This window comes from Rosa chinensis, chromosome 4, assembly GCF_002994745.2.
Source record: "Rosa chinensis cultivar Old Blush chromosome 4, RchiOBHm-V2, whole genome shotgun sequence".
In the NCBI taxonomy this organism is placed as follows: domain Eukaryota; kingdom Viridiplantae; phylum Streptophyta; class Magnoliopsida; order Rosales; family Rosaceae; genus Rosa; species Rosa chinensis.
In genome coordinates, this window is record NC_037091.1 from 34,610,177 (window position 1) to 34,623,097 (window position 12,921).

The 12,921-nt window shown below is 36.5% G+C and overlaps 1 protein-coding gene across 3 annotated transcripts; it reads right to left on the reverse strand.

The window, feature by feature from the left end:
• Nucleotides 1–3,431: 3,431 nt before the first annotated feature.
• On the reverse strand, nucleotides 3,432–8,010 carry LOC112200309 (probable aldo-keto reductase 2). Of its 3 annotated transcripts, XM_024341332.2 has the most exons (6): nucleotides 7,685–8,010; nucleotides 7,395–7,598; nucleotides 5,673–5,845; nucleotides 5,489–5,591; nucleotides 4,056–4,394; nucleotides 3,432–3,664 (listed from the first exon to the last, which is right to left on the reverse strand). In XM_024341332.2, exons 1-5 carry the CDS (start codon nucleotides 7,895–7,897, stop codon nucleotides 4,056–4,058), a joined length of 1,032 nt encoding a protein of 343 aa, XP_024197100.1. In that variant the 5' UTR covers nucleotides 7,898–8,010; the 3' UTR covers nucleotides 3,432–3,664. The 3 variants fall into 3 exon arrangements, with proteins under 3 accessions (XP_024197100.1, XP_040375233.1, XP_024197102.1); XM_040519299.1 differs by lacking the exon at nucleotides 3,432–3,664 and having other exon boundaries at nucleotides 3,750–4,394; XM_024341334.2 differs by lacking the exons at nucleotides 3,432–3,664; nucleotides 4,056–4,394 and adding an exon at nucleotides 4,419–4,900.
• Between the last annotated feature and the right edge of the window lie 4,911 nt (nucleotides 8,011–12,921).

Sequence of the window (12,921 nt, forward strand, 5' to 3'; positions counted from 1 at the left end):
ATAAAGAACTACCAACAAATATAAGTATGTTTATACTAATAAATAAAGTACTTTTCATCTTTATTTTGCTGGATCAACTTAACAGTATCGCAAACTTTCTTATTTACAAATGTTTTGGGAGCATTTGTTGCATCTCTACTGCTGTCTATCTTGTAATGAAGATACACTCAAGACATTGATTCTCTCGCCTATTAAGAAAAATATTAAAGATATGTAAATGAAGCATGAACAAATCTTTATCCTGCATAAATTCATTAAAAAAGGTGTTTGAAGTCATGTATGAAAATTAGAATACAAATTATTTTGATATTTGAAGCAGTAAGTGAGTTCAATTGTGACCACCTTACAATCTAACTTGGTCAAGATTTCATTATGAGAGATGAGATTGGATGAATGCAAGGATTGTTAAGAGTTGGTAGGCTAGGACTTTGGTAATATAAGAGCAACTCCAACAGTTTCTCCATATTTAGATTTTTCTCTACTTTAGGGAAAAATAAGCCTATTTTGCTCCAACAGATTCCCTATAATTATCTCTATTTTAGAGAAAGTGAGGAAAGAGAAAACCAAATTCCATGTATTTACAACAATCTCTAAAATTTAAGGAAGAATATGGAGATTTTAGAGGTTGATGTAGAATAGGGAATCTGTTGGAGTTGGAGAAGAAAAAGATGCTAAATCTTTGACTTTTGCTTCCCTATTATACAGAAATTATAGGGAAGCTGTTGGAGTTGCTCTAATAAGAAGGTAGAGAAACGCAAAAACGACACCTTAAAACGTTAAGAGTTTCCTCAGCTTCTATCCCTCTCATTTTCTGATATGTGGCAAACCTTTTTATTTTTCTCTTTCTTCTTTTGCTACGACAATATTTTTCACACTCTTCCTCAGCTTCTTTTTCATATCTCCATTCATTTAGTCTATAGTCTTTATACAATGTCCATAAAACACAAAAAAATATTTTTCTTCTCATTTAAACAAAGGAAACGTAAAAAAAAAAAAAGTAATTATCATAGTACCTAATCGATTATTAGATATAAATCAAAACTGACAATGCATTATGTTTAATTTTGCCAATTCTCATAATACTAGCTCACAAAAAACATGATTGCTTCAATTTTACTCCAAGCCATTTTCAGTTAAGGACACAATTAAGAAAATTTGAACTCTAATATGGCCATAAAGATATTTTACCTATCAAATTTTTGCATATTCTACAAATTTTTATAGTGCTAAGCTCCCAAAAAAAAATTTTTCAAAATTTTTCTACACGAACATGATTTGTGGCTTTCTAAGACCTAAGCACGGTTCGGTCCTGATGGTGGAACAAGTTTAGAGTTGAAAAAATTATCAGTAATTATGTGATATATAAGCATACTCTTTGTACAATTCAAGTGTCTTGACAGCAACATTCACAGCAAATTTCCTTTGGTTTGCTTTATCAACTTGACAATAAACTCGCACACTCTGACTCCTATAAATAGATCAAATGTCACACCATCAGTACATGGTTATAGTAGCATACACATTAAACATCGGATGTTGTTTAAGAGAATACCATATGCTGTGTTTTAAATGATTACTCGCAAGTGCATGAATCGATTGTAGTATAGTTAGTGCAAGCACGATGTCATTCCAACAAGGATTGAAACTCGAATTGCATCTAACTCAAAATAACCAATTGAACTTAGAAACAAATGCTATATACACACTCAGTTGAGTGTGCGTTAGTTACACTCAACCATATATATGACAGTTTTATATTTGTTAAGAGACTAAAGTAGCCAACATGTTTCTCTCTCTTCATATACATATTTTTTTCTTCCAATTTTAACTTTTGTGTCTAATTCTAATTAACCCAAGAGTTAATGACTTTAATTCCAATCAAAGCTTCAACCTTTTGAAACCAACACAGCAAAAACTCCCAACACCATAATTCCCTGAATCCAAAAATTTCGTTATTGCCGGATCATCCTGTAACCCGACTTTAGATCCGATTCAATCTCTGACTTAGCAGCGGCGTAATGGCGAAAGTTGAAGAGATCCGAGAAAAAGAGTCAAGGGCGATCAATCACATAGTCAAGAAGAAGAAGAACCACAGGTTGACCGAGTTCTTCCTCTTCGTGGATTATTTTCTCTTTTAAGAGATGGGCCATTTGGAGACAATTTTTTATTCTTCTGATGTGAAATGAGTTTTTCTTGGTTTTGTTTCCTTTGGTGGCTTTGAGTTTTACTCTTGCTGGATTATTTTGCATCTAATTGATTATATTTGTTTAGAAGATGCAAAGCAACTGTGAAGATGCAAGATTATGCCTAATAACTGCAAGCATTAAATTCTGTATCACATAGAAATTGATAACATATAAGCACTAGAACATTGGCCCCAAATGAACATGACGTATTCGGATCCGAAGGGTCTTCATATGCCTGCTTTAAATATAAAACATGAATTGAAGAAAAAGAAATAATGAAGGTTCACCTTTTTGCACTCCAAGATCAATGTAAGAGCTGAACGGCCTTTATCATCAATGGATTCAAGTTTTTCGGCAAGGCTACAATAAAGGTTAATCAAAACCAAATTTTATGATCGAAGTGTATTTGCTGAAAGATTAACTGCACTGCTCATATACAAGTGGATGAAGTTTATCATAAACGACAGGGAAAGATTTTGATTAATGCAGAAGCAAATACTAATGATGGTTGCATTTGAAGTTGAACAAACTCTTTTCTTTCACCCAAAAAAAAAACTCGAGGTAATTGAACCCTCTTACCTATCCTAGTCCTAACCCACTACCCCATACTCCAGAAAGATTATGATTGTGTAAAGTGTAAACTGGTTAACAAATTAACAGAATCCTCGAGAAAGACAAGCACCCTAGTGTGAATTCTACACAGCATGGAGAAGCCTACTACTTCATCGAATTGAATAATCGGAACAAACCCAGAAAACTAAATACAAGAATGTCTGAATGTGAGTGATTTTACCTTTCCGAGAAGAGTTTCGTTGGTGTAGGGTGTCAGAGCAAGGTGACACCAGCATCAATGGCGTGGTGGATGAGATTGATCATGTTTAGTTCAGGCTTTGGGTGGCCATAGAAGGTTGACATGCTATCCAACCTAGTCATTGAGCTGAGACCTCAAGGCCTTGTGACCCAAGCTTGATCCGCCTTACTCCTGTCATGTCTGGTTTGTGTTAGGGACTTTGGTCTCTGGGAGCAGTTTGAACTTTGAAGCACAAGGTAAGCCAAGTAAGGGGACTGATCAAATAGTAATTTGATGAAGGTGCCATGTGTCCTGTTCTAACCTCAGTTCTCAGAAGTTGGCCATTGTTTCCTTCTCAATAGCTAGTTTTTTTTATTGTGTATTAAAAGTTGAGATCCGTTAAACATAATAGTCGAATCAGCAAAAGAAATAAAGTTGAAGACTAGGTCATTTCTCATAAACGATATCATTTCTAGCTTGCCACAATATGCAATCAAAGCCAAGTATGTAAGTAACCATATCGTTGTGTTCGAGTTTCAAGTCTAGAAAACCCACAAGCCCACACCAGTATGTCCGACTCTTTAAAACTTCCAACAGAAAAAGAACACTGCCACATATCCTTAGTCGAAGTGCCTCAGTGCCTCCACAGTACATTGAAATAAACTCAGGTAGATTGTAGCCATTTTATCTAGTACGTAGTAACAACAAACTCGATTAGAATTTAGAACCGATTTGAATCGATAAAAAAAATATAAAAAAATAAGGCTTAAAAATGATACTTGTATATTTTGATTTCGTAATTTGTATCAACCCCCCTGAAAGATTAGTGAACAAAACCAACTTGAGGTTTCTTGGAAAGTAATTTCACACTTCATTGTGAAATTATCAATTGCAAGTCAAAACACCTGAAGGCTGAACCGCTGAAGCTACTGATAATTTGTTTAACGTCCCAAAGTATATCACTCCCAAAAACTACTGAACCCACAATAACTACATATTCTCAGAGTAAAGAAATTCACTAAGTTTTCAAGGTACAAACAGGCATTACAATGACATAACTTGAGAGGCTAGGCACATACTTATGTGGCTTTCCATGAAGACAGTGGTGGAGTTTCAGAGTTCATCCAAGTACTGATGCCAGTCTGATATCTGTCGCCCTTAACAGCATCTGCCGAAGCAAAAGATTCAAGCTCAGCCATTTCTTCTGGTGTCAGTTTTACAGATAGAGCCTTAATGTTCTGGTCAAAATTCTCAATCTTGGTAGTTCCGGGTATAGGGCACACATCATTTCCTTGGTGATGAATCCAAGCCAGGGCAAGTTGAGATGGGGTACATCCCTTCCTTGCTGCAAGTTCACTAACCCGCTGGAATATTGTTTCATTATGCTCTAGGTTTTCAGCTTGAAACCTGGGCAACTTCTGCAACCAATGCAGTACATATTTGAGAACCAAGACAAACAGTTTTGTCAAATCAAGTGTTATCCGAAGGCACTATAAGCATATTGAACATAACTTCGTTTTAATACAAAGAAGTGAATAAGGAGTCCATGACAAAAAAAAATAAAAAAAATAAATACTAAAGATGACAACCAGAGCAAATGACCAAGAGACTCAACTGCCACCATACAAGCCTACACAAAGAACCCTAGACTACAGCTGCTTTCAGATCTAAAACAATTGAGGAAATTGTATAATCTTTAAACTCCCCAGATATAGAGGCCCCTTAATCTGCCCAGAACCTGATTCTCTCCCTAAGTTCTTCCAACTCGCACGACCGTAGGTTTTAAACCTTTTATTTCTTTCCATCCAAGCCACACAAATCACAGCTAGCACCATGCAGCCCCCAAATGATGTTAGGGTTTACCAAAAAAAGCAAAAGGCTTTGCACTTCAAATCAGTCCTCCCTGGCAAGGCTACCCCACCTCCTGAAACAAATTTTTCCCGAGAAATTCAGCAACTTCAGAGTGCACAAATACATGATCAACGCCTCCCCTTCTGTGACTTGCACAAATATTCAACATAATTCTGTACACTACAAGACAAAATCCTGGCAGCAGTGGCTGAGCTCGCATGATAATCTAAGGGAGATGGCATATTGTTTCAGAATTTTTAGTAAAATCACACGTAGTTTATAAACCAATCAAATGGAACCATATGAACATATGAAGCCTTGGAGGAGCCAAGTAGGGCACCTCAGGCCCCAACATGGCTTCGCCACTGCCTGGGCACCTTCCTCATCAATCCCATAGATATATGAATTGTAGATTTGTAGTAAGGATGGCCACTGATGAACGTTCTTATGAGCTTAGAATGGCAGTCCTCTTATTCAGTAACCATGACATTCCATTGTCAGGAGAGCTGATAAGCTCCAGGTTCGTCAATTTGTTTCTATAGATTCTCATGAAGTGAGGGAGTCTAATATCAAATGTTCACAACAATAGCATGATGCTACATATATTAATCATCTAATGCACATGCACTTCAGAATCAAATTTTGTAACATATCAACAGACCTTTCGGGAATCATTGTTTGGAAGACTTTCAATGAACTTGGCCCCCAGTGAAAAAAATCCTCTTGCTAGAGGACTGTATGCAACAATACCAATGCCAAGTTCCCTGAGAAATTTGGGACAGTAGCATTACAACTAATTGCTAACCACCTTTATAAACAAACTAATTAGTTTGGTCAACCCTTACCGACAAGTAGGAACTATTTCTTCCTCCACATCTCTTGACCACAAGGACCACTCCAGCTGCGCAGCAGTTATTGGATGAACAGCATGGGCTCTTCTTATTGTTGAAGCTGACGCCTCAGACAGACCAATGTACTTTATCTTACCCTCTTCAACAAGCTTCTTGAGCTCCCCCACCTTATAAAAGACATTAAAAAGGAATTTAAGAAATGAAGAGAATGCTTAAGATGAATGAATTATACGTCTGAGCAACAAAATATTAATAGTCTAGTAGGAAAAGAAAAGATAGATAGCAACAAGAAAATAGAGCAGATTATGTGAACTAACAAATTTGGATATGATATGCAGTGAAAAGCATGATAAAACCCAGTGGTCCATTGTGTTTAACAATTAGTAGTTTACATGTCAGAGCACACTTGATTCAAGATTAAGAATTTAGGGACTTTAGTGATAATCCCAACCAAAGGATGCAATAAAAATAATCACCGCATTTCTCTTGCATATCGATCACTCATATATCATAATGTAAATGTCTCCATATACATATGAGAATGATAGCACAAGTAAATAGACATGAGGAAGATAACACAAGCACAGACATATGCCCATGATAACGAAAACACAAATAAATGGAAGTTCACAAACTATCACCTATTCCAAAATTGAAAAATATATGGGCTGTAGTTGTAATCTCATAACAGATGCAAACTAATCATGATACTCCGCCACACCAATTTGTCTCCTCATTCAAGGTACATAAATCTTATATAAATCAGGAAGAAGGTAGCACAAGCACATAGACATATTACCCCAAGATAGCACAAACACCTATCCCCCGACCTAGCTGGGACCCCATTTTCCCTTTCTTTCCTTCCGTCCTTATACTACACAAAGCAAGCAGTATGTAACACCTTTTTTCACGGGGAAAGGGGTGGAGGAGCTTGTAGTAAATGTGGGTCAACTGAAAATGAAATTGCTTGTTTGTTATTCAGTAAGAAGATTCACACAGAGATGCAATTCTTGGTGATCCTAAATGCGGTCCATTATCAAAACTGGCTGATAATATGATTTCAAATTCTAGTTTTACAACCCAAACAAGATGAGAGAACAGTGGTGAGGCCAAAAAAGTTACTTAGGGTGATTGTCAAACACACACACACAAATATTGAATGATATGTCATTGTTAATGCTACCAAGTATTCACAGTAGATAGTCACTGAACATTGTACAATGTTGTCTTCACAGTGTTCATAGAAAGATCCTCTCTTCATATGATTACAAGCTATACCACCAGCAAGAAACTAATAGATGTGTTTACTTTTGTTTCAACGATTTTCTTTAAAATCATTAATTTCGTTTAGTTTTGTGATCGACTACTATGGTATCAACACGAAACAATTAGTTGATCATTTATCCACCATGAAAAGCAAAAACAGAAAAAAGAGAGAGAGAAAATGCAGGATAAATGATTGTCAATTCCCGACACCGGAGACGATCACTAATCCTTGCACAAAACCAATGTGCAAATGTTTGAGAGGACTAGTTTCTCACATTGACAACTCTAACAAGATTTGTAAAGGCACTGACAGCCTGTTAAAATTTGATCAGTTAAATTCGTTAAGATTTGAGACACTAGCAAAACTGAGTTCAAGCAAAGCTTGACTTGTGGTCAAGCCCTCACTTCCACAAACGACATTGAGAGATCAAATTGAAGAAGAAAACAAACCGTGACTTCGATGGGGACACGGGTGTCAATCCGATGCTGATAATAGAGATCAATAGAATCTACACCAAGTCGTTTCAAGCTTCCTTCACAAGCAGACCTGACATATGCCGGGTCGCCTCGAATAATCTCTCTCTTGTTGTCCTCAAAGCTGATACCAAATTTGGTGGCCAATTCAACCTCGTCTCTCACCCCTCCACTCAAAGCCTGAACGATTTATTCAAGTCAACAATCCATATAAGCTAGCCCACAATGGCTACATGCAAAGAACAACAGTGCTTGATATGGTTTACCTTGCCAAGAAGAAGTTCGTTGGTGAAGGGACCGTAAACGTCAGCGGTATCAAGGAAGGCGACGCCGGCGTCGATGGCGTGGTGGATGAGCTTGATCATGTCGGCTTCAGGCTTCGGGGGGCCAGAGAAGACGGACATGCCCACGCAACCCAGCCCTTGAGCCGAGACCTCCAGGCCTTGTGACCCCAGCTTCATCCTCCTGATGCTCGCCATGCCTCTGATCGAAGCAAGCAGATGGTAGCAGAGTGAGTGAGGAAAGATGAGAAGACGGAGTGAGGGACTGCGGCCATCGTCGGTTCCAAGTGTCGTTCATAGACTCATGCTCCAGTTTGGAAGCACAACTTTCTAACTCCCAAGTTTACCATTAGACGTAGACCTCGTCTATGGGCTGGGCTGGGCCGGACTAGCGGGCTTTATTCGGGCCGGGCTTGATCTTACTATATTTTTAAATAATAATGGATAGGGCCTGATCGGGCTTTATTGTAAATCGCAAGATTCAAGTCCGTTTATATAAAGCGGTCTTGTGGTTTTTTTAGGACCAGGTCAGGTAGCCCTCCTTTTTTTTTCAGGCCGGACCGGGTTTTATTTACAAAGAAATTTCAGAGTATTATTTCATGACGATTGCACTTACAAATGTGTATCGATCTTTTAACAATAACCTAAGCATACTGTCAGTTACTTTAGTTTGTAACCCACTAACCCGTGCAAACCTCTTAACAACAAAAAATCAATAACCGATCATTTGGAATATTAATGATATTCCGGTCATGAAACTACACTACGAGATGAATATCTGTACTTTAGTTTTAAGCATCCACCCATTTACCCTTTTTAAATATGGGCAAATTTTTTTTTTTTTTTTTTCCGTTTTGAAATACCTACTACTATTTTTTTTTTTTTTTATAAATACTTATTCCTTTGTTGGATAAACCTATGGTATGTTAACATTTTTCATACATCAACTATTTTTATCCCTTTAAGGACTCATGTTACCACTTTGAGGACTAATATTACTATTTTGAGGACTCATATGGTAAACTAAGAAAATTTGCCACTTTAAAGACTCATGTTACTACTTTGAGGACTAATATTACTATTTTGAGGACTCATGTGGTAACTAAGAAAATTTACCACTTTAAGGACTCATGTTACTACTTTAAGGACTAATATTACTATTTTGAGGACTCATTTTACCACTTTTAAGGCAATTGTATGCATGTCATACGTTAACACAATGTAGAATTTTCCAGCTGATCATTCGCATAATAGTCATAAATCAGCCACCAATACATCATTACCGAAGGCCAGGGTGCCTACTACTATATGACTTGAGTGAATACCACCTAGGCATATAAATTATAAATGTACCAAGTTGGCGTACATGACATGATGAACATTCAAAACAAAAACAGTTCCTGCCCTAGAATATAACAGCCAATATATACCACCAAGGAATAACAATAATGAACTGAATATGCATCTCTACTGGACAATTGAATGGCAGTGGTGTCCGGATACAAGCTACAAGAAAGAAAACTTGTCTGCACTTGAAGAGCTATCCTCCTCAGTGTCCTTAATAAGAAGTACCGAGATGACAAATAAAAGATATCAAAGTGGGATATCAGAACCATAGCAACAGCAGGATACAAAGACACCTGCAAGAAGTATAGAGACACTTATAAAAATTTATTTCATGAATATAACAGCAAGACTACTGAACCATTGTAACTCTAGTGCAATATGAAATAGACCTATAATGCATATAAAAAGAACATTTATTGTAAAGAATGATGCAGTAAATAATGACTGCATCACACAGTTATGACAAGATAGCAGCAAAATATTTAACAATAAACTAAGACCGACCAATATCTCCTACAACATCTGTATATTAAAGGAAGCTCATCAATGAACCAATTGGAACTGGGTTAAGCATGCAATCAATCTCAAGAAAACCAGAGCAAAGAGCAAATTTAGAGAAAGGGATGATATTACACTGGCTGTGAGGCAGCCAATAATAATTTTCCATGTGAGTAAAGTAAAGGTATGCTGTCGTGCTAGTAGGGACAATGATGATCATCCAAGTGCTACACTGCATATAAAATGCTAGATAATTAGGAGAAAAGAAAAGGAACAGGCATTCTGTATGAACGAGGTTGCTAGGACAAACATACAAGTAGAAGCAACTTTCTGAACATAATAACAAGAATTGGCAATAAATACCAAACCATGAATAGATGAAAGAGAATGACACAAAACATAAATTGCTATAATACAATAATCACTTAATTGCATTTTTGGGGAAAGGCTATTCCATACATTAATAAATAATCACTTGGTACATTTATAATTTATATGCCTAGGTGGTATTCACTCATATGGCGTACATGTCACTTATATGCCTAGGACTCATATGGTATATAATTTATAAATGTACCAAGTTGGCGTACATGTCATGTTATGGTATGTTAACATTTCTCATACATCAACTATTTTTACTCCTTTAAGGACTCATGTTACCACTTTGAGATCTAATATTACTATTTTGAGGACTCATATGGTAAACTAAGAAAATTTGCCACTTTAAAGACTCATGTTACTACTTTGAGAACTAATATTATTATTTTGAGGACTCATGTGGTAACTAAGAAAATTTACCACTTTAAGGACTCATGTTACTACTTTAAGGACTAATATTACTATTTTGAGGACTCATTTTACCACTTTTAAGGCAATTGTATGCATGTCATACGTTAAAACATTGTAGAATTTTCCTTTCTTTGTTATTGTTACCACTCATCAAGATATCACATGTTTTCTTGAGTTTCAGAGGGGAACACACTTGCAAGAATTTTTACTGATTCCCTCTATGCGGCCCTTGTCCAGTGCCTTCAATTTTTCTCAATAATTTAATTTTGATGTTTGAATGCCATTAAAATTTCTCATCAAATGCTCTGTTTCTTCATATATGTAGGTATACTAGTGTTCTCAATAATTCATGTCGTACTATACTGTAGAGAAAATAATTATAAAACACGTACCCACAGAAAATGCATTCAATCAAATTGGCAATTATATAAAATTGAGTATCATCAAATCATAATATCTGCCATCTTTTGCTGAATAGAAACAAGATTCAAGCATGTAAAATGATGATAACAGAAGACGGGAAATACAAGATTAAGAAACAGAAATCACTGTCAAGTATCTATCACTTTGACGAACTGTCTTCGTTTCACAAAACAAGTAAGGAACTACCATTCGACCCAATTGCTATGTCCTTATCTCAAATCGTGGACTTTAGCAAGGAGCAAGCAACATATACAACCTTAGAATCATGTCTTTTGCTGTGTTATGTATCCAAGGTCAGCAGAATCTAACAGAGTTTACAACCTGCAAAAATATCCCCAAAACAAGGCAGCAAAAAAGCAAAACTTGAACAAGTCCTAGCATCTTAAACAAATTAGATAAATAAAGTAAGGCCATTCCATCATGTCTGGTAGCTTCTAAATTGCATTTGTGAAATACAGAATACTATTGATCAACACAGTCCATCATGTCATTATGTGCATTACTTTCGGTGAAAGTTTCCAGAGCTTAACATATTGAATTGAAATGAAAGACCACCAGATCATAATTGTGTTTTGGTCCTAGCATGCTGAATATCATTTATTCAGTTTGTTCTTGATTTGTTGAAATTCTAAAGGGAAAACAATCCAATAAGAACGCATGTGAAGCATGTGAAAAATCACGCACGATGGCGAATCAAACAAAAAAAGGCAGAAAAAAAATCAGAAAAAAATAAAAATTAGATAGAAAAGAAAAACTGAATCAAAATCTGGAAGAATGGCTGGGAAGATAATCAGAAGAAAAAAAAAATCAAAATCAAAATCAAAATCGGATAGAAAAACAAATTAGGTTTACCGTCACTTCATATTTAGGGGCTTTGAAACTTCCGGTGGCAGGGGGCACACATTAATCCGAATTCCTAGAAGGTCATAAATGTTGTTCCTTAATTTCCCCTATAGTCGATTTTCTGTCAAAAGAAAAAAAGAAGGATAATTGGAGATACCAGTTTAGGCCTTCAGCACTGAATTGTTTTGAGTGGTAGAACTGAGCGTTCGACTTTGAAAAGTTTTCAAGTTTCCAAACATTCTTGTACATATAAGGGCTCTTTATCCTTGATATACACTCTGCCTGGCCTGTTTTTCTTTCTTTGCAAACAAAGACCTCAGCTCCAAATACACACTTGTCATCGAAGAGATATCCATTGGAAACATCAGTAAATTCTTTAAGACAGATTAGCTTATCAAAACCTACATGAAGCAACCCTGCATGAAAGCACTTCTGCTTTGTAAAAGCATCTGAACAATGCACACAATGCAAAAAAGGAAAAAGAATATCAGAAGACAGGCAATATATATAGCTATCTAGTCTGCATATGGAATCAAAACGTTTATGTACATCAATATATTTGCTAGCGTAGAATCGCTGTAAATCTGTATGTAATTAGGATTTTATTTAATTAGGATATCCTGTAATTACGGAAAGATTGTTTCCTATTAGAGTTAGACTACTCCTTTGTACTTGTATATATATCCTCTTGTGGGATGAATAAAATTATTGAATTAACCCTGAATTGAAGTATTCTTTTCTACTTGGTATCAGAGCAGGTTCAATCCTTTGAACTTGCGTTGCATCCTTGGAATCCTGAATCCTGAATCCCGAAGAACACCACAAACCGCTGCGTACCACCACCGTTGAAATCAAACCATCCTGAATTTCAAACCACCATCACCCTACCTTTTTTCAGACAAAAGAAACAAAAAAAAAATTTCTTTTCCAAAACATTCATATCCATCTTGAAACCCTTGAAAATCCAATCCTGCGAAAATCATGAATTCCTCAATAATGCAATCAGAGAAACAGGCTATGGGGCATTCGGTAACTACCGAATTTTTTGTTATGGCTCAATGCAAACAGGGTCCTCCTCCAGGCTTCTTAGGACCTTCTCCACACCGTCCTCTAGGTAAACCAAATCCATATGCAAACAAAAGGTGCATTATCTGTGGGGAATTAGGTCATAGCAAGGAGCGGTGCTATGAAGTGATTAGTTACCCTGATTGGTGGGACTTCACCAAGAAACCGCGAAAGAATCTGGGCAAGGCCGCTGTTGCTACTAAAGAGGAAGTTTACCTAGACAATGCCTCCGCTAATGTAGCGCAGTCAGGTATGAA

What these genes read in the sequence shown, in the direction of transcription:
- LOC112200309 (XM_024341332.2), bottom strand. Translation starts at nt 7,897, where the DNA reads ATGGCGAGCATCAGGAGGATGAAGCTGGGGTCACAAGGCCTGGAGGTC. An exon ending in GTGTCCCCATCGAAGTCACG is followed by an intron (nt 5,846 to 7,394) that starts GTTTGTTTTCTT and finishes GTCTTTTATAAG; the next exon opens with GTGGGGGAGCTCAAGAAGCT. An exon ending in CAAACAATGATTCCCGAAAG is followed by an intron (nt 4,395 to 5,488) that starts GTCTGTTGATAT and finishes CATTGGTTGCAG; the next exon opens with AAGTTGCCCAGGTTTCAAGC.